The sequence below is a fragment of the Acomys minous genome, assembly GCF_964271855.1.
Source record: "Acomys minous genome assembly, chromosome: 12".
Classification (NCBI taxonomy): Eukaryota; Metazoa; Chordata; class Mammalia; order Rodentia; family Muridae; genus Acomys; species Acomys minous.
In genome coordinates this window covers 72,625,343-72,651,102 of record NC_140493.1, presented here as the reverse complement: position 1 = coordinate 72,651,102, position 25,760 = coordinate 72,625,343, and the positions used below count along the sequence as shown (strand labels likewise).

General features: G+C 53.5%; 1 protein-coding gene across 6 annotated transcripts in view; it reads right to left on the bottom strand.

The window, feature by feature from the left end:
- The window catches only part of RAB11FIP4 (RAB11 family interacting protein 4), a 117,878-nt gene that overhangs the window by 18,532 nt on the left and 73,586 nt on the right, over positions 1-25,760 (bottom strand). For 4 of the 6 annotated variants that reach the window (XM_084750423.1, XM_084750425.1, XM_084750427.1 and 1 more), the window contains 6 exons: positions 5,263-5,492; positions 1,987-2,181; positions 1,292-1,426; positions 1,050-1,085; positions 492-591; positions 151-254 (listed from right to left, as the gene is read on the bottom strand). In XM_084750423.1, the coding sequence (XP_084606549.1) occupies positions 151-254; positions 492-591; positions 1,050-1,085; positions 1,292-1,426; positions 1,987-2,181; positions 5,263-5,492 (800 nt within the window). Of the gene's footprint in view, positions 1-150; positions 255-491; positions 592-1,049; positions 1,086-1,291; positions 1,427-1,986; positions 2,182-5,262; positions 5,493-24,367; positions 24,411-25,760 lie in introns of those variants that run through there. The other 2 variants (XM_084750428.1, XM_084750424.1) reach the window with 2 other exon arrangements.

Here is a 25,760-nt window from a genome sequence, read left to right as displayed (position 1 = left end):
ACTGGAAGCCACGCCCCGGGACTCCACACTCTGAGCCGTAGCTGTCAGGTCTGAAATCTACAGCCAAGTACCTCAGAGTGGGAAAGGCTGGCGATGTGGACGAGCCCCATCCCCCTGAGCCCCGCCCTGTCCCCAAGACCCCTCTCCCACCTGTGCACCAGCTGTGTATTCTCCTGCTTCAGCTTGCTCTTCAGGTCCCCACTGCTCAGGCTGTCGTTCTCCAGCTCCGTTACCTTTTTTTCCAGAAAACTCACCTGCAGTACGGGGTCAGGTGGGGGAAAAAAAAAAGGCTTTCGAAGCCACAGAACCAAGAATCTAGAACAGCTCAAGACGGGGATCTCCAAAAGACTGCTACAGAGGAAGGGGCACGTGACCAGGGCCCCTCCCTGCCCCCAACTCCTAGGTTGGTGTAGTAGGGTCCAAGTCTCCAGAGAGCATCCTGGAGCACTTCCCCCACACATCCCAGGACCATGCAGAGTCCTGGGGCCTACCTTCTCTGTGATGTCATTGTCACAGGAGTCGATGCTGTCACGGAACAGGTCCTCGGTGCTGCCGTTACTGCTACTGAGGTTACTGCTGTGCATGAGCTGCCTGTGGGGGTGAAGGGCACCTGCCTGCAACCTCTGCCGCAGCCTGGGGCCCCAACTCAGCTGGGGAGGGGGGCGCTGCCAGGAAGAGGTCACGGGAGGAGTGTGCCAGCTGACCTTGCTACCCAAAGGGCTGCCTGTGCTAAGGAGGGTGGACAGGGCACTCCCCAACAGCTATGGGCTGGACTCTGGTTCTCAGAACACCCTAGAAGGCCTACCGAGGCTGAAAGAGTAGGGATCTGAACATGCTCACCCTACTAAGTGGGGACAGGGTGGCAAGGGCAGGAAGCGGGCTACTCTGCCCTTGCTGCTGTCCCTTCCACTCAGCTGGGGATGTGGTCACTTGGTTACATGCAAGGCACTGACTGAATCAGGGCAGCTGCGCCGTGAGCCCCGGCCCCAGGAAAGCGGAAGCAAGCAAAGGTGGAAAGCACTTAGCTTTGTCTCCCAAGGGGGTCTTACCGTCCGAAAGCTGTGCTTGAGATTTTCCGGTTAGGACTAGAGAGAGAGAGGACATAGAGTTACTGAACAGAGGGGTACTGGTCCACTTCCATACGCTGCCCATTTCAAGATGCTACGGTATGACAAGCTGACCTCAGCTTGGTGCTGAGGTGCTGCGGGAAACACCCAGGACGAGCCATGCTCAGTCCCTGCCGGCCTTGCCCTCCTCCTGCCTGGCCCTGGCCCTCGGGCTGCGGGCTCACCTGTTGGCCTTCAGGTTTTTCAGCCGGGCCTCCAGGTCATTCAACAGGTTGATCTTCTTGCAGCACTGGGAGCAGTACACATCCAGCAACTCGCTGTTGTAGGCATGTCGCATCTTCCTCGGGGTCTGCCCCGCACTGGACCACAGGAGGGGGGGGGTCACACTCTATGCTGGCAGCAGGCTGTGCCCTGCCCGCCAGCCCCGCTGAGCTTGCTCAACCTAGTTCCCCCGAGGCTTTTATTTCTGCTCTGGGGTAGAGGAACGGAAATAAGCCAGAGCCTCCCTGTTCTCCATGCTTGTCAGAGAAGGCAGAGGGCATATGAACCAAATTAGCAGATTAAGACCTAATGTCACAGGAGATGACTCAGGCAGGTGAGAAGGGGACCACAGAAGGTCACTTGGGCCCTTTAACACTGAGGTTCTAGAAAGCAAGATGACACAGACATACCCTACAGGGGTCTGCAATTCCCCAGACCAGTTAACCGTTTCTTCTCCAAGATGAAAGGGGAAAGGCGAGACCTGGCACCCCCTCCCTGCCATCATGCTATGAGAAGGCGGCACCCCGCATGTCACTAGAGCCATGTAGCCATGGACAGAGGGAGGGATGCTCTTGCCCTGTCTGAGCCACTGGGATGAGGCTAGACTGGTTCTGGCATTTTCCATGGACTCCGAATGCCACCCAGAGCAAGTGACCACCTGGACGACACTGAAGATCCCAGGTCGGAGTAGACATTGGTTCTGGCCTCGTCGTCAGGGCAGGGGCTGCTGGGGGCACAGTCCACGTCATCCCCCTCTCCATAGTCTTCAAATTGCTCCTCGTTGCTGATGAGAGAGGCGGTGGAGTGAGTGGAAAGGTCTGACGTGGTCACGGATGGAGTGAGGACGGGGGACCTGAGGGCCATAAGCACCCCGTTAGTCAGGGCTGAGGGGGTGATGACCTGTGGCTTCTGGGTGGAGCCAGCCTGGCCCTACAGACAGCAGGAGCCTGGCTAAGTCTACACCTTTTGACCATGGGGACCGCCATCCTAAGAACACCGCACGTAGAATTTTTCTCCATAAGAGACATGCAAACTGTGCCATTCCAAAACAGCAAAACACTGGTTACTACTTCACGGTTTAGAGACAGACAGACTGAAATTACACTGTAAGTATAGTTACTGTATTAGAATATGTATCAGTAATGCAAATTATTAAATTATAGTGTCAAATGATTGTTGAAAGGCTTATACAAGCATTGGCAACAAGGCGGAGAAGCATCAATGGTAAGGCAGATGCAAACTTTCAGACTTAGTAATTAACGAACTTATTTTGAGACAGGGCCTTACTATATGTTGGCAGTGATGGTGCACACCTTTACTCCTGGCACTCGGGAGGCAGAGGCAGTTAGAGCTTTAAAAATTCAAGACCAGGCCGGGCATGGTGGCGCACGCCTTTAATCCCAGCACTCTCGGGAAGCAGAGGCAGGTGGATCACTGTGAGTTCGAGGCCAGCCTGGTTTACAAGTGAGTCCAGGACAGCCAAGGCTACGCGAAGAAATCCAGTCTCAAAAACAAAACAAAACAAAAAAGAAATTCAAGACCAGCCTGGTCTACATAGATCATTCCAGGCCAGCCAGGGCTACAAGACTCTGTATTTAAAAAAGAAAAGAAAAGTAGAAAATACAAATAGTAACATGGTAACAGGACTTGGGGCTAAGGGCATGGGTTATTGTGTCCCAGTCTCACTTTCCCCATCTTTCCCAATTTTTAATTATCTCTTATTTTTTTAATCATTGTTATCACTGTTATTGTCAGGGTCTCTGTGTGTGTAGACATACCCGTGACACAGCCCGCGTGTGGGGGTCAGAGGATAGCACCAGAGTCTCTGCTCTGTGTCTGCCGCATCCTCCAGGCCAGTTCTCCTGCTAGATGCTCCTGTCTCTGCAGGAGTGCTGGGACTACAGAGGCTCAGCCACTGCATCAAGCCTTGTGTGTGAGTTCTGGAGCTCAGACCTGGGTCATCAGGCAAGCACCTTTATCCCCTGAGCCAGCTCTCTCCAGCCTTCACTGTCTTTATCATGACAAATAACAGTGAGATACCAGATGAGAATCTGGCCCCAATTAGAAGGGGGCATATCTAGTCCAAAGATGCCTGTTTTTGTTTTTTGAGACAGGGTTTCTCCCTTCGTAGACCAGGCTGGCCTCGAACTCACAGCAATCCACCTGCCTCTGCCTCTGCCTCCCGAGTGCTGGGATTAAAAGTGTGCGCCACCACGCCCAGCCAAAGATGCCTAATTCTAAAGACCACACAAGACACAGACACGCAAGCCGGGCACCCAGGTTAGTTCTCAAACACGGCCCCAGGGGAACCCCCAGCTTCTGCTTAAGGATCACAGCACTAATGACAGGGTGCTAAGGATTAAGTCCTCTGGAACTCACACTTTATCTCCCCTGGGGGTCCTTTGTACTTCAGGCAGAATAGCTTACACTACACTACTCCCTTTCCCCTCATAAATGTTAATAAAACTTCACGAGGGCTGGGGAGATGGCTCAGCAGTTAAGAGGACTTGAGTTCAGGCCCCAGCACCAGCAAATGCCCCCACAAACTCACAAACACCTCTTTGGGCCTCCACATACCCAAGCACACATGCACACACACAATTAAAAATAAATAAAAGTCTTAAACACTCAGGCTGGAGAGACGGCTCAGAGGTTAAGAGCACCTGTTGACCCTGCAGTGCGCCCAGGTTTGGTTCCTGGCACCCACACAGTGGCTCACAACCAGTCATAACTCTGGTTCTAGGGGATCCAACCCCTCTTCTGCCATCTGTGAGCAGCAGGCACACGTGATGTACATATACACATGCAGGCAAACCATTCATACATGTAATAGTAAATCTAAAAATAAGTCAGACATAGTGGCACAGTCCTTTAATCCTGGTGCTTGAGAGGCCGAGGCAGGTGGGTCCCTGTGTTTGAGTGCAGCGTGGTCTACAGAGTGAGTTCCAGGACAGCCAGGGCTACACAAGAAAACTGTCTTGGAGGAAAAAAAGTCGGCAATTTCATTTGGCTTAGCAAATACGAGAGCTCCCTGCTCCCCCCCTTTTTCCCCCTCTCTTCCTCCCCTCTCCCCCCTCCCAAAGGGCTTCCTTTTCACTGATATCAAACTAAACACGGGCACTGCTGCTCTACTGAGAAGCCAGGCAAAGGCTCACACTGTCTTCTTGTCCTGGTGCTGAGACTTGAACCCTATGGCTATGCTAGACAACTCTCTACCAATGACTTACATACACAGAACAGTCCGCTCACACCTCGCCACTGTTTACACACACTTCTGATGAGAGCGTATCAACATCAAAATACAGTGTACAGAAAGCATAAAGGATAAACCGCTCGCCTCCCAGAAATCATCACTGCTCAATTTATAAGATCATTTTCCCGGATGAATGTTTCCTAAGACATCTTTGTAACCAGTTTTTTGTTTTGTTTTGTTTTGTTTTGGTTTGGTTTGGTTTGGGTTTGTTGGTTGTTTGAACACAGTGCTGGGTTCAATATCAACTCAGGGCCTTGCCAATGGTAGGGTAAGTGCTCTAGCACTAAGTTGCACCCTTGGCCTTGTACCGGCTTTTTAAAAGTAACCTAGATCATATATCCCACGTCACTGAGCAGCCATTGCAAGTGGGGTTCTGAAAACCATACATGACGGCACATGCCTTTGCCTTCAATTCCAGGAGACAAGGGCAGGCATATATCAGGGACTTCAAAAGACCAGCTTAGTCTACATAGCAAGTTCTAGGCCTGTCAGGAATACAAACTGAAACCCTGTCTCAACTGCCCTCTCCCTGCCAAAGAAAGGTGACTTTTACACAGTGGCCGGAAATCCCGGATTTATCCCTACTATCCAGAAACCTGTGGAAGCAACAACCGCAGTGCTGATCCTCTCAGGGTGTCACGTGGACTTTCTGGGGATGCCTCCCCGGAACTGCTCACTCACTTGTCCTCTGGCAGGAACAGGCCCCCCAACTCAGGCTCCTTCTCCTCGCCAGCACTCCTGACAGATCCCTCCGGGCCCTGGCTGCTCTCCATGGGGCTGTCCATGTCTAACTCCTGGGGTCCCTCAGGCAGGGCCAATGTCATCGCTTCCTCCTCGTCTTCCTGGAAGAAGCCGGGTTCCCTGGGGAGGAGCTCGCCATCAGCAAAGGTGGAGCCAGAGATCTCGCTGCCCTGGCAAAGACAGAAGGACAGAATGAGTGAGGCGGGCTCCCTGTGCCCAGTACCTACCGGTCTACAAGGTCACCTGCAGGGACTGGGGCGTCAGGATGGCCAAGAATTTGACTCTACGCCTGGTAAGCCATGAGAGTCTCTCATGGTGGCTGACTCACACGAGTTCAGTAAGGGGCGTGTCTCCTAGGCAGAGCCACCCATACAAAGGGCCACGGCTAGATTGGGTGGCTATGTTGGAGCCCTCACTGAAGTCTGCACAGGAAGCCACATGCCTCCGTGAAGGCTACTTGGTGATCCTAACTGAGTGAGGGTACACCTACCCTAATCAGCTGTCAGGGACAATCTTGACCTCATACAAGGAAAGATGGCGCAGGAAGTTTGCATAGGCACAGTGCACCCTCCAAGACCCTGCACAACTGTAACATCTTAGCTCCCCTTCTGTAAGTAAGAGTGGCTGTGGGCTAGGTCTGGGGGCATATGCCTTTAATTCCAGCACTCGAGAGGGAGGAGGAGGAGGAGGAGGAGGAGGAGGAAAAGGAGGAGGAGGAGGAGGAGGAGGAGGAGGAGGAGGAGGAGGAGGATCTAGTCTCTGTAAGTTTGAGACCAGCCTGGTTTACATAGTGAGACCCAGGCCTGCCAAAGTAACATGGTAAGACCCAGTCTCAAAAACAAAAACAAAAGAATGACAATGGACTTTTATAGGACCTTTGTGTCCACTGAATATTTCCTGCTTGCCTATGGCACACAGTAGATACTCCCAGCACTCAGGAGGAAGAGGCAGGAGGATTGCTATAAGTCGAGGTTAGCATAATTTACATAGTGAGTTCTAGGCCAACCAGGACTACACAGAAAGAAAATGATGATGATGATGATGATGACAGATAATAATAATAATAATTATTATTATCTATCTACCATCCATTCATCTATCCAATCTATCTAATCTTTAAGCCAAGTTGCCAGCTGTTGTGTAGCTATTTCCTCAAAATTGAAACGCTCAAAACAGTTTCAGGAACTCCCTGAAACTGACCACATTCTCTTGGCCCCTCCCTCCCAAGACAGATAGTTGAGAGTCACTCTCAGACAAGCCAAGTTCAAACAAGTTGAGACCAGTCAAGCTGCCTGGAAACGGCTTAGGCCAACTGAGGCACCTGGAAAGGACACGCTCTAACCCACCGAGCTGCCGGTAGGCTGTATGCAGTGTGTTCCGGGTTCCCAGACTTCTGTGGGCTGTCTCCTGGGGTGGGCCTTGGTGACACTACTCTAATAACCCTAATAAAACTCACTGATTCACCAGATGGACTTTCTGGTACCATGCTGAATCCCTACTTTGGTCTGTCATGGACTCCCTACCTAGAGTAAGTAGACAGGAAACGTCCATCACACAACACCAGCCAGGATCTCTAATTCCTAGGCCTGAGATGGCCCGATGCCTAGACCACACCTTATATGACGTTGACATGCAAGGGGAGGTTTGTCTGTACCTCTGCTGACATCTATCATATAGAAGAGTCCAGGGTTGGCTTAATTAAGCCAATGTTGAGGAGTAGCCTCAGCAAACCATTTCCCGGGGCGTGTGGCTTTTGAGAGGGTGGGCACTCCCAACAGCTCTACTTCTAATCCTATGGTCTGTCTACTCTCTGTCTAGGGCCGACCGAGAACTCCACTAAAGGTTTGTCTCACATGCCAGGGCTGCCAGAAGCATAGCCACAAAGCCTCACAAAGTGTCCACAAGGAAAGGTTCCAGGACACCAGAGGAAGCCACCGGAAGACAGGCTGAGCCGATGCCCTGAGGAGGCCTAGGGGCTATGAAGGGAAGGCGGTCAACACTTGTGGTTCCTGCCTGTGCTAAGGCTCAGCTAAACACAGACAGACCATGGAGTCAGCGGCAGAGATCAAGGGGTGAACTATTAGCGTCACCCTAGTCTTCCCAGGGCCTTTCCCACCTACACATTACTAATCTAATCACAATGGCTCCTAAGGCACTATCCGCACACAAAGCTCACCCGAAACAATGGAACAGAGCAGCTACAGAGCACCAGAGCAAGGTCAGAGCTCCTGCTGTCCTACTTCTGCCTGAGGACAGCTCTCCAGGACAGCTATCTTTATTACCATTTTAGTGACAGGGAAATAGGAGCTCAAAGAGTAACATGCCAGAGTTCTCTGTCTGGTAGGCTGCGCAGAGGGCCCTGCCTGCTTCTGGCCGCCACACATTCTGTTCCCTTTGTCACTGCTACCCTCATACTTTACTGGCTTTCAGAGTCGGGTGCAACAAGGAGGTGAGTCACTCTCTGGAGACTAGATGCTGGTGATGATGCCTGGGTACTCCTCCTAATGCAACAGTTCACGTGCACACTGCCACCCCCACGGGAGATGCTATTTAGCACAAGGACACCCAATGGGGAAAGTGAGGAGGCGGCCCATCCCTCATCGGAGCACTGTCAATACTCTATGCCATCCCCCACTATGAAGACCTACAACTGTCACCTGACCAGACAGGCAGGCCAGGAAGGCATGTGACAAGCTGTTGGGAATGCCACCAAGCTTGTCCAGCTGCAGGCAGGAGCTGCATCTGCCCTTTACCTTAGTCCCAGCATAATGCCTCCTGCCACCCTTTCTAGAAGGCAGACCTTGCCTAGGAGCCTCGCTCCACTGAGACAGCCCATAGCACACAGCTGCTCACCCAGTCATCCCACAGCAGCTTTGTGACACTCCTGAGAGCCATACAAACTCCTGATAGGGTGGGAAAACTGGTCTCAAGCGGACCATCTCAGTCACAGGAAAGATGGGAGAAAGGCCTCAGAAGTCCTTCCACCCCAAGACCAGACAGCCCTCCTTCCAGGTGGACTTTGAGCAGAGGACGCATCTGTTTGCTTTCACCTCTGTCCATCTCTCACAGCAGCTCTGAGAGAGTCCCACAGGTGTATGGGATGCAGGGGACCACTCCTGCCTCAGCTAATGCCCGAGAACGAGGAGGCTTAAAGGAGGCAGGCGGCTGCTGAAGCTGCCCAGTGTGTGGAGAGCCCTGCCAGACTCAGACTAGCAACTGTGGAGCTCCATCCTTCCCCAGCTGTGCCCACACACTCACTCAACAGCATTTTCCTTTAAAATTAACTTCTCCATTTATTAACACCTTTTCATTAAACCCACAATTGTTTGCCTAAAGCAAGTGGAAAATTTAATTATAACTTCAAAACCAATTCCTGCAGCTTCTCCCCCAAAATTAAAGTAGTATAAAGACAGCAATAAGAAAAGTAAGTGAAACCGGGCGTAGTGATGTATGCCTATAATCCCAGCACTCGGGAGGCAGAAGCAGGCGGATCTCTGTGAGTTCGAGGCCAGCCTGGTCTACAAAGTGAGTCCGGGACAGCCAAGGCTACACACAGAGAAACCCTGGCTTGAAAAACCAAAAAAGAGGACTAGAGAGATGGCTCAGAGGTTAAGAGCACTGTCCATTCTTCCAGAGGTCCTGAGTTCAATTCCCAGCACCCACATGGTGGCTCACAGCCATCTTTAAGGTGATCTGATGCCCTCTTCCGGTCTGCCCATGTACATACTTTGAAGAGCACTATACACGTAGTAAACCAACCAACCAACCAAAAAGGAGAGAGAAAGAAAAAAAAAAAAAAAAGAGAAACAAACAAGCAAACATGAACAGGATGGTACTGGTCCTGTGCCTGCCCAGAAGAACCCTGTTCACCCTGCTCCCTCCCACAGGCTCCTGGGCAAGGGTGAGGGAAGTACTGGGTCAGCAGCTCTCACCCCAAACACCTTCTAAAAGGAGGCAGTTTTTGGAGGTTCAGAAGAGGCCTGTGACCCCAGCCTGTGCCCTTCTCCTCTCAGGCAGGGAGAACTAGTCACACAGAGACCCTTCTGAAGGAGCAGTGCTCCTTTATCAATCCTAGAGCTGCGGGGTGGGGGTGGGGGATGGGGGGGGATGGGGGCAGCGGTCCCTAGCAGTAAGATCACTGCTGGGAATGGGGGCTTTTCAGAAGCTCCGCACCACCCTCCAGTTGCTCAGACCAGGGCCCCACAGAGAAGAGAGCCTGCTTCGCGCAGCTCTGGGCAGAGGCTCCCTCCTGTGCACCGGAGAGCTTTGGGGACCTTTGGGGACCGGGTAGGAGCTGAGGATGATGAACTGCCTGGGGACGCCACGCAAATTTTACTCAGGCTGATGCAAGATACAGGCCTCTGTGCTGAACACACGCAGGGCTGACTTCAGCAGCCCCCAGCTGGCCAGGATCCCTCCCAAAAGTGCTGTGCGCGATGAGAGGAAGGATGACATCATCACCATCCCACCCACGCGATCACCCACGTCCATACCCTGCGTCTCTCGTGGCATTCAGGACCTGTCCTGAGGGCTGGCAGGGCACGAAACGGGTATCCCAGAAGGCTGAGTTTCCATTGAGAAATATCAATGCCAAGAGCGGTTTCTGGGACTCTAGCCCTCAGAACTCTTTCTTGTCCTGATTACCAATCTGGAGCGGGGCAGAAGGGAGGACAGACTACACCAGAGCATCAAGCCATCGCGCAGTTGCCCTGGTACACAGTACAGGCCCAAGCCCGGAGCTTACGGAGGTCTCCTCAGAGACTGTACAGAAAGGCTATGCCTATAGTTAGGAAGCTTCAGGAACACAGTGTACTTAGCAGGCAATATGGCTATCTGTGGCCCCACGTAGCGTCCCAGGGCTCTGTCACTGAGGACGCAGAGGTGACCCTAAGTACAGAGCTCCTGCCCTCAAGGTCACAGGGATTATACTCCCATGAGTCACCATGGCTTGCTTATGCCCAAACTCTCTCAGGGACACCTTTCTTTCCCAACCTTCAAGTCTGAGGGGTGACAGAAGATAAAGTCGCTGCAGTGTGCCCTCTGTAAGCGCAGGGGGACCGGTGTGGCTTGAACCAGTGGAGGCCACAGCCCTGGAGCCTGGCAGTCAGTCCTGGGAGACCCGGCTGTTCATGAGCTGTTCCTGGACAAGAGACCACCTCTTACGAGCCCTTGGGATTTCCTCTGCAGAGCAGGGACTGTCACTTCTGCCTCCGAAGGCTGCGTAACAATTTACACAAGTATCAGTTGACAGCTGCGGCAGCCTAAATTCAGCCTGGCCTGAGGAGAGGCTGGAGGCTGAGTGACTGCCATAGGCCCTTGGCTGTTCAGCCAGCAAGACCCTGGCAGGTACATATGGTTGGGCGTGGGGGTTAATCCAAGGACAGGGGTTGCTGGGGACAGTATTGAGCCCCAAGCCAGCTACATCCTCTTAAGTGTCCCCACCTCCACTTTTCCACTTTGTTCCAACTGGTCCCAGCTGGAAGTGGCTGCCAGAAGGCACACAGCCCGCATGGGGAGCTGTGCTCACCCATCAGTAGGCCCCCCCTGTACAAAGTTGGAAAGGGCTCTGTGAGGGGGGGGGGCTGTCCAAGCCCCTGAGAGGCTCACAATGGCCCACTGTCCCTGCTGTGCAGCCAGGTGTGTCAGGACTCAAACTAAACAGCTTCATTTGGTCTTCACCCTCATCCACTGGTGAGGGGGTGGTGGGGGTGGGAGGGGGCGCCGGTGGTGGGAGGGACATAAGACATGTCTCAAGATCACACACCCTAGGTTTCCTGGCAGCGAAACAGAGAGGTACAGAGAACACGGACTGTATGGAGTGACTACATATTTCCGCTCCCTACAAGAGCACAGCGACTGAGGTGGTGGCCACAGGGAGGTCTAAGACTGAAGCCCAGAGCCGGCCCTACATGAGCACATGGCCTGGATCAGACTGCACCGTGCCACAGGGCCAGACAACCAACAAAAGAGCATCCAAGACGTGGTTCTCCACCTTCCTGATGCTGTGGTGACCCCCAACCGTAAGTTTTGTTGCGGCTCCCCCGCCTGCAACACTCTCCGTCTATACAGTTGTGCTAATCACAACATGAGTTAAGTGAACACACTGGTATTTATTCCACGCATTCGGTCTTAGAATGTATGGAAAGGCCTTGATGAGTGTGAGCTATTATTGTCATTAGTATGATAAAGGACAGTACCAAGGGACACACCTGAGCATCCTGAATTCTATCCAACCCCCGGGAGGCTTTCCCTCTGACAGGGGTGGATAGAGGTAGGCTCAGCTCTGGGAGGCCAGGTTAATTCTCCTCCCTTGGCCACTGCCTTGGCAGGTCTACATTAGTCACACCCTGTAATAAGCGTTAGGATGAGGATGCTGCCTAGGGAAGGGTGTCCAGGGGGCCCTGAGCTGAGGCGCAGGCTCATCCACCCCCAGCCCTGGCAACAAGCTCCGCTCTGCAGGCGGTAACTTGGAGCCGAAGTGTAGCTCTGTGGGGACAGGGCTGGGTAAAAATAGCCTGGGCGGGCACATCTCAGCTTCCCTTGAAAACCAGGCACCCGTGGGTACACGTGGATCCCCCACTGCAGGGAGGAGGTTGTGGGTAGGCACGGGCCAAGCCTCACATTGGTGAGGAGTGCGATGGCTGCTGGGCCAAGGCAATAATGAAATTGCCTTTGTATCTGGCCAGTCAATAGCTCAGAGACATGGGACAGGCCAGGGGCATGATAGGTTTTTTCCTTTGGGTGGCAGGAACCCCCCCAATTGGTGGGGAGCTTGTGGTACCAACACCCTAAATTCAAAAAGGGTGTGATGAGACTGCCTAGAGTGGCATACAACCTCACAACCCACCATGGCTTGGCTGCTCTCCTCACATAAATATGGTGGCAATGGGGGCTGGGAAGCAATCCTGATTGCAGCTTACTTCTCATGTGGCTGCCAGCCCCGCTGGGAGCCAGGCCCTGCTACATACACACTGGCCAGATGTTCATCAGTGGCTGCCCAGTGCCAATCAAAGACCAAAGGTGGGACCAAAGAGCTGAGGTTAGCATCCACACAGAAGACCAGAACCATGACCTACCTTCAAGGCCAAGGGAACCAACAGGTCACCCAACCGTCTCCATTGCTCTGAGAGTGGCCTTACCCTGTGAGATCAAGCTCTGTAGCCTTGGGCTTCCTATGCTGGTGTACAAGGTAGAGGTCAGAAGATAAGACAGACCCCCGCGCTCCTTACCAGAAGCTACCCCACCATTCCAAAGCAAAGTGTGGGCCCTGGGTTCCATGCCTACTCCGGAACCTTGGGTCAAGACACCCCTCAGCAGGAGCCCCGGGGGTCTGTCTCAGTGCAGCCATTCCAATGTTGCTGTCACCCTCAGCTGGACCTGCAGCTCCAGCAACTTCATTGGTTTCATGTATGGAAGGGGAGACTGGGGTGCCCTGCAGGTGCTCTGTGTGACCTCTGGCAGGTGCTCTGTGTGACCTCTGACAGGTGCTCTGTGTGACCTCTGGCAGGTGCTCTGTGTGACCTCTGGCAGGTGCTCTGTGCGACCTCTGGCAGGTGCTCTGTGTGACCTCTGACAGGTGCTCTGTGTGACCTCTGGCAGGTGCTCTGTGTGACCTCTGGCAGGTGCTCTGTGTGACCTCTGGCAGGTGCTCTGTGTGACCTCTGGCAGGTGCTCTGTGTGACCTCTGGCAGGTGCTCTGTGTGACCTCTGGCAGGTGCTCTGTGCGACCTCTGGCAGGTGCTCTGTGCGACCTCTGGCAGGTGCTCTGTGCGACCTCTGGCAGGTGCTCTGTGCGACCTCTGGCAGGTGCTCTGTGCGACCTCTGGCAGGTGCTCTGTGCGACCTCTGGCAGGTGCTCTGTGTGACCTCTGGCAGGTGCTCTGTGTGACCTCTGGCAGGTGCTCTGTGCGACCTCTGGCAGGTGCTCTGTGCGACCTCTGGCAGGTGCTCTGTGCGACCTCTGGCAGGTGCTCTGTGCGACCTCTGGCAGGTGCTCTGTGCGACCTCTGGCAGGTGCTCTGTGCGACCTCTGGCAGGTGCTCTGTGTGACCTCTGGCAGGTGCTCTGTGTGACCTCTGGCTGGTGCTCTGTGTGACCTCTGGCTGGTGCTCTGTGTGACCTCTGGCTGGTGCTGTGTGACCTCTGGCAGGTGCTCTGTGTGACCTCTGGCAGGTGCTCTGTGTGACCTCTGGCAGGTGCTCTGTGTGACCTCTGGCTGGTGCTGTGTGACCTCTGGCTGGTGCTCTGTACGACCTCTGGCTGGTGCTGTGTGACCTCTGGCTGGTGCTCTGTGCGACCTCTGGCTGGTGCTGTGTGACCTCTGGCAGGTGCTCTGTGTGACCTCTGGCAGGTGCTCTGTGTGACCTCTGGCAGGTGCTCTGTGTGACCTCTGGCAGGTGCTCTGTGTGACCTCTGGCAGGTGCTCTGTGTGACCTCTGGCTGGTGGAGGTGGTGCTCTGTGTGACCTTTGGCTAGTGACATGGTGGAGGTTAAAGGAAGGTGGACATGCTGTAGCTCCCCAGAAAACTTAGAAAGGGGACATCAGATAGCCCAAAGCAATTCAGCGATAGGCAAAATTCCCCCACAGGAGCAGAGACATAAGCAGTATTAAGGGATCTGAAGAGCCAAGTCCATAGAGAGGGGCTGGAGTGAGGGGCAGCACCAAGAAGGAAGGTCTGAGGTGGGCCTGGGCATGTCCAGCTGCCTGGAGTCTGTGGCTCAGCTAGTGCCTGACCTGGAAACCAATCAAGGCCCAGCCAGAACTCTGACCCAGGCTCCCGTGTCTTTTTGACCAGGGGCCTGCTGACCAAGGGGAGAATAAAGCTGCCCACATCCTTGGCCAGGGCACATCGGGAACTGCCAAGGAACTGGCTGCTGCTCTGGCATTCTTTTTTTCACGCAGGTAAATAAAAGCCCTACTGCTGAGCCATGTCCCTTGCTACCACACCAACCAAAAGGAGGCTGGCAGGGCTACACTAACCTCAGAAGTACTTCATGAGGTAGGAGGCACTTAAAAAGGATGGAGGACCCATTTACCAAGATGCAACCCTCCTACACAGTCGTGCGTCTCTTAGCAGATTCAAAATCCAGACAGAAAACTTCAGAGAAGTGAGAGCTGAGGAGTTGAATCTATCTCCCTCAGGGTGGATGCAACAGGTGTGGGGGGTTGTAGGAAGACAGGAGGCGAAAACACCTTCAATTTGACCGGGTTCACACAGCACACGTTGTCCCAACAACTGCCAGAAGGCCAACAGATCAGAGGCGGAGGGCAACTGCACACAGCCCGGAGAACACTCCCCTCCTCTGCAGATAACAGGAAAGCACAGATCCCCCCTCAGGTCATGGAGCAGGGAGCAGGCTATTGTTCCTTTAACACAGTAATCAAACAGTATCATTAATGGGAAGAGAAGGGAACAGTGGCCTCCCACCGAGGCCCACAGCAGATGCTGTAAGCACCATGGCATAGCCTCAGCAAAATAGTTAATAAAATGGTCAATAATCTAATCAAGACCTAATAGATAATTTATTAAATGGGGAGGGACACACCACAAATATCATGTCACTACAGAAAAATGGACCCAAACCAACCAACCAAGCAGTGTCTTCTATGAGAAAACTGGCGTGGCAGACCACAGAGAGAGAAGGTCCCAGGTGGCGCACACCCATAGCCCCAGCTCTCAGGAGACTAAAGCAAGTGCAGTACTGCGAGACTGAAGCCAGCCTGGGCTACAGAAACAGTTCCACGTCAGCCTGGGCTAAAGTGAAACCTCGCCTAAAATCAAATAAAGAGAATGCTAGATTAAGGGGTTTTATACTTTCAGTTTTAGTTTTTAGTTTTTCAAGATAGGGTTTCTCTTATAGCCCTGGCTGTCCTGGACTCAGTTTGTTGACCAGGCTGGCCTTGAACTCACAGAGATCCTCCTGCCTCTGCCTCCCGAGTGCTGGGATTAAAGGTGTGCGCCACCACCAGCCAGCTGGGGGGGGGGGGGGGGGAGTTAGATCAGTGTCCTCCAACCTCAGTGTTGTATCATGTCACGCAGTGTGGGGACTGAACTCAGACGAGATTCATCTGTTTAGGAGGCCGGGAAATGTGCATTCCTAAGTTGAGAGAGGTTAACGAAAGCATTTCTAACAAAATATTGGGTAGGCCATGGAGATAGGAATATACCACAACCGCTTGTAGAGCTGAGCATAGGGCAAGACACGGCGGGCTACACCTGCTGGCTGGAAACATGGTCGGGCCCTACCTCCAACAGCTTTCCAGGGCAGACGGTGGAATCTGCACTCTCGTCACGTAGGCGGGTCCTCTTCTAGGCGTGTTAGAGGCAAACTTTAAGGAGGGCTTCGGTAGGGCACTTGCTCCGCCCCCCACCCATGCAGGCCCACACCAACAAAACAAACAAGCAGTGACAAAAAAGCTAAACTTGGGCTGGGGAGATGGCTCAGAGGTTAAGAACACTGGCTGCTCTTCCAAAGGTCCCAGGTTCAATTCCCAGCATCCACATAATGGCTCACAACCATCCATAAGGAGACCTGGTGCCCTCTTCTGGCCTGCAGTAGTTACATGCAAGCAGAACACTGTATACATAATAAATAATAACTCTTTAAAAAAAAAAAAAGCTAACCTTGATGGGAAACAGGAAAAGACTGCTTGTCCTCGGTGTGCTCAGCTGATTATGGAAAAGTGTAAGAATTCTGACAAGTTTTACACCACTTATAAGTGACATACACAGCTGGGCATGGTGGCAGGCATCTTTAATCCCAGCACTAGGGAGGCAGAGGCCAGCTTGGTCTACACAGTGAGTTCTGGGACAGCCAGGCTACACAGAAAAACCCTATCTCAGTGTGGGGGTATGGGGGTGGGGGATGGAGGGCCAGGGACGGTGACAGCAAAGGTGATTTTGTTTGTCCACAAGCCTGCTTGTGGGGTTATGAAACAGGTGTGAACGGTGACTGGCTAACAAATGCAGAGACAGCAGGCAGCCTCAGAACCGCAGGCCCTGTACACACAGCCTCTAATCCTGCAGCAGCCACCTCTGTGGCCAGAAGGGCCCGGCAGTTGAGCAGCATATTTCTAGTTTCCCCACACATCAGACAGCACTTCTGGCTACTTGCCATGCAGAGGAGACTTCTCTTGGTTGTGGTCAGGATAAGGAGGAAGGCCTCTCTACCCCTCTGGGGACACGTGGGCATCCTGCTTAGCTGTGACGCCAACCCTCTTGAGGGCCTTCCTCCCCTGCCACTGTCCAGGACAGGGATGGTGACTAAAGATGCAGCAGAGTCTAGTTGAATCATCTCCAAGAACAACTCACAAGAGAGGAGGTGAACCCACCTTCAACTCAGCCCTGGATGAGGTGTGACTGTCCCCAGACCCAGGTTCTCATATCCAAGTGCCCCAGTGAGCCTAATTTTCAATAAGGAGGATTCAAACAAGATATCTGGTCTACCCGTTCCCCACCAGGCAGAGTCAATGCCCTTGATTTTCAAATGAGCACGTGGACTCCGGGGCAAACTCCCAGGGTTTATGAAAACAGAATTTAAATTGCTTCCACATCTGGATACCAAAGCGGCAGCTAGCCCCAAGAATTCCAGGCATGCCAGCCGCGGAGGAGCAGAGGGTCCAGGAAGGCATTTCCTGTTAGCCTCGGGTTCCTTCACCCACCTATCTGAACCCACACGGAAGATCTCCCCACACACATGGAGGGGGCTTGCAGAGCCACACGTGGAGAGTCAGGCCACCCACGGCCACCGTGTTCCCTGCATCATAGAGAGCTCTTGCTTCCTCCCCCTAAATCCTGTACAGAGGCACATACATTCTACAGAGAACTGTACCCCAAGCCGAGGCAGGCTCCCGTCACTCCCCGGCCAGGGTTCCCTTCACATCTGCAGCCGTCTCATCTAAACACTCTGCATTTTTTTGTTTTTGAGACAAGACCTTGCTGTGTATGTACCCCTGGCTGGCCGGGTTTTCACAAAGACCTGCCTTCCTCTGCCCCCCAAGGCTTGCCACTACACCCGACTCCGAGTTATCAAAGAAATATTCCCCAAGCACCCTGGGAAGATTCTGTTCCCGCCGGTCACTGTGCCTCCGGCTCGCCTGAAAGACGGTGGGCCAGGGCAACTCACGTGTTACAATCCAAGCAAAACGCACAGACTACATCGAAGCCTGCACAGGGGCTCTCCTGGCTCCTGGAACAGGCAGCTATTTTGGGCTACAAATTATAGCTTTTAAAGATGTAGCTGTTTGAAGTGAGGGCTTAATTATTCCCATGGCCCAGCACGCTCGGGCTGGCTTTGGGAGCTCCGCGTTCTAACATGGTGACAGAAGGAGCAGTTTTCAGGCGAAGGCTTGGGAGGTAGAGGCTGGCCCTCTGCCCTTCGTGTGGGGAGTCTCCAGGGAGGTGATGTGGAACTCCCAGAGTGGCCGCTGTTGGAGAGTGTCCCCAGTGGAGTGACACCCAGCCTGAAACCCGAAGCCAAAAAGGGGACCTCCTCCCTCTGCCACAGAAACCCTCTGGCCATGGGAGGCCTAGTGAGGTGTCAGTGTTTGCCCATAGCTGCTGGCGAGGCTCTGCTGGGAGCAGACAGAAGGGAGGGAAGGCTGGGGAGCTGGAGGCTTTTCTCCTCCCTCACCGCGTGCACCCCCCAGGCCAGGGCCTTGTGTCCTTGCACTCGCCTCTCATCAGGTCAGGGCTCCAGCATTCCTCCTGTAGACTTGGTTGGGGGCCCTTTCTGTCCGGTGGCCTCTGCTGGTCCCCCAAACTCTGCCCAGTAGGGACAGTTAAGAGGGCATTAGGCCTGAGTGCAGCCATAGCCTAGGGCTCAAAAGCTTGCCGACTCACAGGGGAGCCCGCTGGAAGCCTTTAAAGAACTCCTCAGATCAGCAGCTAAGCCCTTCCACAAGCTCCTGAGACCTCGCCCCCTCCCCTCCCCCCCCCCCCACGTTAGTGCTACCTCCTCAAAGAAGGGGCTGTGAATCCCTGACTCTGCACAAAAGGTAGAGGAGTCAGCTAATGGCTACCAGAACCTTAAAAGAAGACAGGGAAGGGACTGAGAGGAGACGCGAGGAAAGCCCGTCTCCAGCCAACAGCTCCCACTGAGGCCCTGGCGAAGTCCCGTCACCTGGATGTTCCCAAGACCTGTTTCCCAGGACCTCAAACATGGTCCACTGCCCCCCAAATCCTACTGGCACCTCAGAGAGCATCCCAGGCCCAGCTGTCCACATTGTCCGCCAGAGCTCCTTCAGCCATCTCAGGGCACCTGATACAACAGCACCGTCCACTGACCCTTTTGTGATCCCTGTCCCACAGTGTGAGACAGGCCATCTGCTAAGCACCTACCATATCCATGACAGAGCCATAAGGACTGGGGCCTGAAGACCAGGCCTGATCTTGAGCTCGGTGAAGAGGGCTCAGAGAAGTGCCTGAACTCTCGGTAACTGTCCAACCCCAGAGTGGACAACCCTGAGCGCTGGACAACCTCCAGTTGAGACATGCGGGCTGTCCAAACAGGAACCAGCGGTGTTAGCGGCACTGGGACTTGGGTGGAAGGGGCAGACACTGTGACACAGACCCAAGGGTCTGTCCTCCTGGCCCCAGGAAACTCGGGTGGAGACAGATCTGAAAAAAATGCTGCTAAAGAAAAGCTCTGTAAAGACAAGAACTCAGGCGGTGTGAGAAAGTGAGGGCGGGAAGGGCTATAAACTAGCCACGGAAGCTAGATAGATGGCTCGGCAGTTAAGGGCACTTGGCGATCTTCCGGAAGACCTGGGTTCTATTCCCAGCACCCGTAAGTGGCTAACAGCTATCTGTAACTCCATTCCCAGAGGACCCAAGGCTCCTCTAACCTCTGCACGCATCAGGCATGCACATGGTGCAGAGACATGCACGGAGGCAAAACACCCATTCACAGACTTTTTTTTAAAAAAATAGTCAAGAGGCCCTAAGCATATCGGTTTCTCGCTGCTCCTCTGGGGTGGGGTAACAGCTCCCTGCTCTCAGTGTGTAAACTGAGACGACAGCCACCAGAAATAGGGAAAGGTGACTAACCCCCACCTCGGGGACAACTGCAGGCTCATGGCCCCGTGACCTGAGGAGGAACCCGAGGCTTAGAGAGGCTGCGCTGCTCTCCCGGCCCACACAGCCGCAGAGCCCACTGGGACCTGAGCCCGGTGAACCCAGGATGCAAGCTCGCCCGCTTGAACCACATAATACCGGCCTTCACTCCATTCTGCTACTGCCACAGGTAGCTCTACTGCCCCCTGCTTTACAGAAACTGGGCAAATTACATAATTTCTCCAGAGGTTACCTAGTTTCTGTGTTTCATTAAGTCCAAGATGCCTCTGTTTTAAATGCACCGTTATTTTAAGTACACCTCAAAAGGAAAGGTGCAACCAGCTAAGTTATAACACCACCGTGTGTAACTCACACACACCAATCTGAGGCTTTGACGTGTGGAAGGAAAAAGGTGTCTCAAAAACTGGAGAGATGGCTCAGAGGTTAAGGGCACTGACTGCTCCTCCAGAGGTCATGGGTTCAATTCCCAGCAACCACATGGTGGCTCACAACCATCTATAATGTAATCCGATACCTTCTTCTGGCCTGTAGGTATACATGCAGGCAGAGCACTATATACATAATAAATAAATCTTTAAAAAAAAAAAAAAACCTGGCGAGAGTATAAGTGGGGATGGGAGTGCAGGCAGTTCTTTATCTTGTGTGCCCATGGTGGTCAATGACTCCACTCATGTTTGTACACATAGCACTTACTGCGTTCGTGTGCACACACACACATTCTCAGTCTTCCCACCCCTCAAGTTGCCATTAGGCCTTTAAGCCTTCCTGGCTAGTAATTGGTACAACTACCGACTACAGATAACTACAGGACGATATGCTGGCCAGGCTTGCTTTGCAAACGAGGACCTTCCTCGGGAACCAAGGCTGTCACCTCAAGGTTATTACCCCGCTTTGTCAGGCAGAAGCTGCTCTGACCACCACCCACTGCACCAGCCAAGTCAGGCAGGCTGTCTGGCTTCACCTTGGTGGAGCTGCCGAGCTCAAAGTGGCCAAGCTGGACAGGCAGGTACGACTGGCTCCCTGGAAGACTACCAAGGACAGTCACCTAATGTGGCCAGTGGCTGCACAGCCTGCACCTTTTAGCCTGGCCCCTCTCCAGACCTCCTGTGGCCTCTGCAGCTCGCTGAAGCCGCAGCATTTTAATAAGGCGGACTGTGGGCTGCTGACCAGACAGCAGCACTGCCCTAAGTGAGCCTTCCCTGGGGCACAGGTGCACACGCAGGCGCAGGCAGCTCATGGCCAGAGTGAAGGGTGGCCGGGCAAAGGAACAGAGGGCCGCTCTCCTTTGTAGACTACTGTGACCGGTGCACAGCTGGGTAGAGCGGGTAGCCTTGGCCAGCAAAGGCCAAGTGCAGCCCTACCTCGAGCCCCTGGGGAGAAGGCTGGCACCTCAGAATGTGTTTTGCATCTCATTCACAGATTACCATGTGGGTGCCAGCTGCTTGGACCCCAGAGGCTGACGCGCGGACACCAAGCTGGTTTCTTTAAAGTGGCGAGCACTGAGGAAGGACTTTGCTTCTCCTGCACAGAGCCTCAGGAAATGGAGTCATCCTCTGTCCTGTGTCATCAATACCTGCCAGCCACTCTGTTGGGGACCGAGTCTGGGGAAGCCTGCAGGATCTGAAATGCCAGTGCCTATGGTGGCCAGGCATACTGCAAGTGCCCTTCAGGCCTGACACTCTGCTGGGGTCACTGAGGCATGGCCGGGAGGCAGGAACTGGTTCTGTTCTCAAGCCGCAGGTGAGGAAGGCGAGGCATAGAATTAAACAGTCTGCCTCCAGCAGTGAGTGGTGGAGCCAAGAGCCAGGTCTGTACTCAGATGTTTTCCAGCTCCCAAACCTACTTTTCAGCCCTAAGAAAACAGGCCCTTGGGAGTCTGGGTGTGTGAGGAACGGGGACATGGCAGCACTGACCCGGAAATCAGCAAGCAGAAACAAAGGAACAGCTTCTACACTCGCACATCTGAACACTGGGACTTAAGTTGGAAGCCAAGAGCAGGCAGGCAGGCACGCACGCGTGCGCGCACACATACACACACACACACACCCCTACCTACCTACGGCTCTAATCCCTTTCCATTCCAGCCAGCTGGGCTATGAAACATGGCTTCTCTTTTTATGACACCAAGCTTGTAGGACACAGGAGGTCAGGGGCGAGATGACCAAAGAACGCCTTGCCTTCTCCTACACCCCGCTTCTGTTTAGGCCTTCCTCTTTTAGCCCCTTCAAAGATAAAGATTCAGCCAGGTATAGTAACACACTGCTGTGATTCCAAAACTTGGGAGGCAGAGACAGGAGGATTGCTGTGAGTTTCAGATCAGCCTAGTTTATACAGTGACAGGCAGGCCTTCAGGACTACACATAGAGGCCCTCGTTTTGTTTTGTCTTTTCCCCTTTCTGGTCTTTATTCTTAAAGAGGAGGGAGTGCTGCTAGAGAGACATCTCAGAGTTTCAGAGCATGTGTTGTTGTTCTAGAAAATCCAGTTCCTCTGGCCTGTCGGTACTTTCAATCAGGTGAGTGCACACACACATCCACATGTGCACACATATACTATTTTAAAAAAAAATTCAGGGGCTGGAGAGATGGTCAGTGGTTAAAAGAATCGGATTTGGTTCCCAGCAGCCAACTCAGATGGCTCACAGCTGTCTGTAACTCCAACACCAGGGCAACCTGATGCTCCTGAGGGCACCCGCACTCACTGCACACACACACCTACGTATAGCTAAAAAAGAATAACTTTTTGTTTGTTTGCTCTTTGTTTTTCGAGACAGGGTTTCTCTGTGTAGCCCTGGCTGTCTTGGAACTCTCTTTGTAGACCAAGCCGGCCTCAAACTCACAGAGATTCCCCTGACTCTGCCTCCCGAGTGCTGGGGTTAAAGTGTGTGCTGCCACCACCCAGCAAAAATAATATGAAGAAACAAAATATTTTTTTTTAATTAAAGATAAGGCTCCCACAGGCAAGACACAGATCTTAATAACTATCGGATCTCCGCTTTCATTTGAATAATGGTGACATGGTTGGAAAAAACTCACTCGTCTGAGCAGCCTGCCGCCATCACTAGAACCCCCTGCTGGGCAAGGCTGAGCCTGGAGGTCACCCGGACAACTATGGCTCCGGACCGATGCAGAGGGCCCTGACCTTCAGCTGACTCTTCCAGGACACGCACATCCCTAGCTGCTGCTTTCGCTCCATCATCCCCTTCACAGGTCACTGGAGAATTAAGGAAGGGATCAACAGGCTCCTGGGGTACCCATGATGGTTCTGAGCGTCTGTGTTCCAGCTCAGTAAGAATCAGACTTCATAGGATCCGGTATAAAGGCCCGGCAGGCACCCCCATCGGTTCTAGTGCACCCCCATGTGAACTGGCCAATGCTATATTCCACTTAGTTAACAGTAGTGCAATGAGGCCCTAGACACTCGGGTGAGGACTGCCACGAACAGACACCTGCCATGAGAAGACGAGGCCTCTCAGCCCAGGCTTTGGAGCGTACACTCTCCTCAACCTGCAGCCCATTGCAGCCTCTGGGGCACACAGCTTTGAAATGAGGTCAAGTAAAAATCTGCCAGCAGTCCTGCCCGGGAGAAACAGCCACTAACTCACTCCAGCCACTGGGAACTCAAACGGCACCCTAACTCTTGGTCAAAACCCACACTGGGAATGGGTAGGAAAGGGGGGGTCTAAAACACATACTCTTAACCCCAAGATAGAGATGAACCCCAAAGTTTCTGCCCAGGTGTGTGAAGGCCTCTCTGGGATCCTTGAGGTACAGGTGTCCTGAATTACACGGACAAGCACCCAGAGTGGACAGGTGGAGGGACGTCTAGGCACCGGGGGCCGAGGAGGATCTGCAGACAGAGGGAGACAGAGCCAAGAAGCCGCCAGTCAGTGTGTGGGCTACACAGTGGGTCTTATAACTGGTCTTGCCCCTCCTGACAGGAGTTGACAAGCTCCAAACGTGTCACCGGCACGGCTTCTACTAGTTTCGGGTGTGTGGTAGAGAAGACATGATCGGCAACCATCTACAGCCAAGCAAACAGGCTTATCTGACCAGACCCAAGCTGAGGGCAGGAAGCTCAGAGCAGCGTCAGTCACACGGGCTGAGAGATGCCACTTAACCCTCAACTCCGAGGACTGCAAGGCGGCAGAGCCATGGAAGGCTACGAGGGGCCATTTCCAGTTTCTAAGCCACGGTGGCTCTCTCGCCAAACCCCACAGCTGCCTGGTGGCGGCAGGCTTCCCTCGGCCTCACAGCCCGTTCCCCTACTCTGTCTCCATGCAGCGTTGCTGGGCACACCATGTTAAGACCCAGGGTCCACCTCAGGGCCTTTACAGCTGCTGTTCTGTTGCTCTCCTATCAAGATGTCCCTTCTCAGCAATGAGTTACCTGGCCACTGTTTAAAACCCAACACACACACACACACACACACACACACACACACACACACACACACACACACACACGCTCTTCCTGCTTATATCCAGTGCATCTCACAGGCCGCCTAACCTCTGCCTGGCCTGCCTCATCCCTATAACACAGCTTCATGAAGCAAAGACTCACGTCCGTTTCACTCAATGCCAGGGCTCCCGACAACAAGCACAGGAGCTGGAAAAGTCAACCAACCACCTAAGTTTCTACGTAGTGAGTGAGTGAAGCGACATTTGCCTTGTGCCAGGCGATGTGGGCTAACAGAAACGGGGAAAGCACTATGCCCGAAATGCCACCTGAGAGAGGAGACAGGGTGCCATCCAGGAAAGAAGATCGCAGTGTCCAGGGAAATAACAGGTGGGAATGCCAAACACTAAGGCCAGATGACGGGGTCAGGACCCCACTAACCTAGCAGTGACACCTGAGTGGCCTTCATTTCACGGCCAGTGATTTGATGCCTTAAAGACCTAGTTACCGAGTCAGGAGCTAGCACAGCTGACTCAGAGAAAACTGAGTACCACCCCAGGACCGGAGTACCTTACCTGGGGAACCAAGGCACTAGACCCCACTAATGCCAGATGCAGAACCAGACAAGGAGTCTTCCTATTTAAAACACAAACCCTGTGCCAGCAGGCAGCACAGGCCGGAGGGCGGAGCGGAGGGGACTCTCTGAATAGGTTGTTCCAACCCTACCCTAGAAGTGCCCGCCCATCTGCAATCTCACGGGAAATCTCTCCTGCTCTAGCACCTCGGGACCCTCACCTAAAATAAATAAGCACACGGAAGTGAAACCCCAAAACCCCTCAAGGCAAGGTTCGGTGTGGAGAAACAGTAGGCAAAACAGCCTACGAAGATGGGCTGCCAGCCCCCCCCCCAAGGCAAGGCATCCAGGGTGGGGTGTGGGGATGACCAGGGAGTGAGCTGTGACAGCCTCCAGGAAGCAGCTCCAGAGAAAGGGCCTCCCAGGACGTCAGGAGGCTGGGAGCTGTCAGCTTGCTTAGGCCTAGCCCCAATGGTCAGATGGGAACCTCCCCAGTTCCCTCAAAAGACAGCTTAAACCACGGCCGCCCTTCTAGCTTCAGCCATTCCTTCTGCCCCTGGCTAAAAGTCCTTCCCAAGGACAGGCTCCAGGCAGTCTGTCGAGTTAAGATCTCCCTTGGGGCAAAGGTCAGACCTTGCAGCTTGCTCACCTGGCCTGGCTAGTAAACCCTCCATGCCCTGAAGCCCAAGGCTTATCTCTCGGGTTTGCCTTGTCATTTACTCTGACCCCTACGCCTAAACCTAGAACCCAACATTCCAAAGCGGTTTCCACCAGGCAGCCAACCAAACCAAGCTGTGCTGCCTACATGCCGCAGCCTCACGTTCATCAGTGGCTTTTAGGGACCTCAAAGCACCCACGTGAACCAGCCCAAGCTTTTGGGGTAGTTGGGTGGTATCAGAGTAAGACCCAGGAACCCACGATCCCCTGGAGGGCAAGGACGTGTCCGACTTATAATGCTCCCTAGGCATTTAACCCTGCACTTTGTGTGAAGCGGCAACCCAGGTTAATGTCTAGGTCAGCGCCACCGTACCTGAACTTTGCAGGCTGGATTTGAAATATGAGATCTCAGCTATTGAAGTTGGATGGAGGAGATATCCCATAGCTGAGGTCTTTGTGGCTGTAAAACCCTCCCAGCTGAGACGCCTTTCCTTAGCAATCACAGAAGCCATCTTTCACCTGGGGAGAGCCCTGGACAGTACCCCAGGGGATGTGGGAGCCTAAGCAATTATTACCTGCTCTTGCTCAGTGAAAGGAGGCAGGGGTTTGGAGATCACCAGGCACCAGGGCAAGGTGGATCCAATCCAGTAGTGCAAGCACCACGCACAAGGCAGGGCCTCTGACTCCGCGGCTACCTTGTGTGCATGGTGGGGGTGTGTGGGTGGGATGGGGAGGGT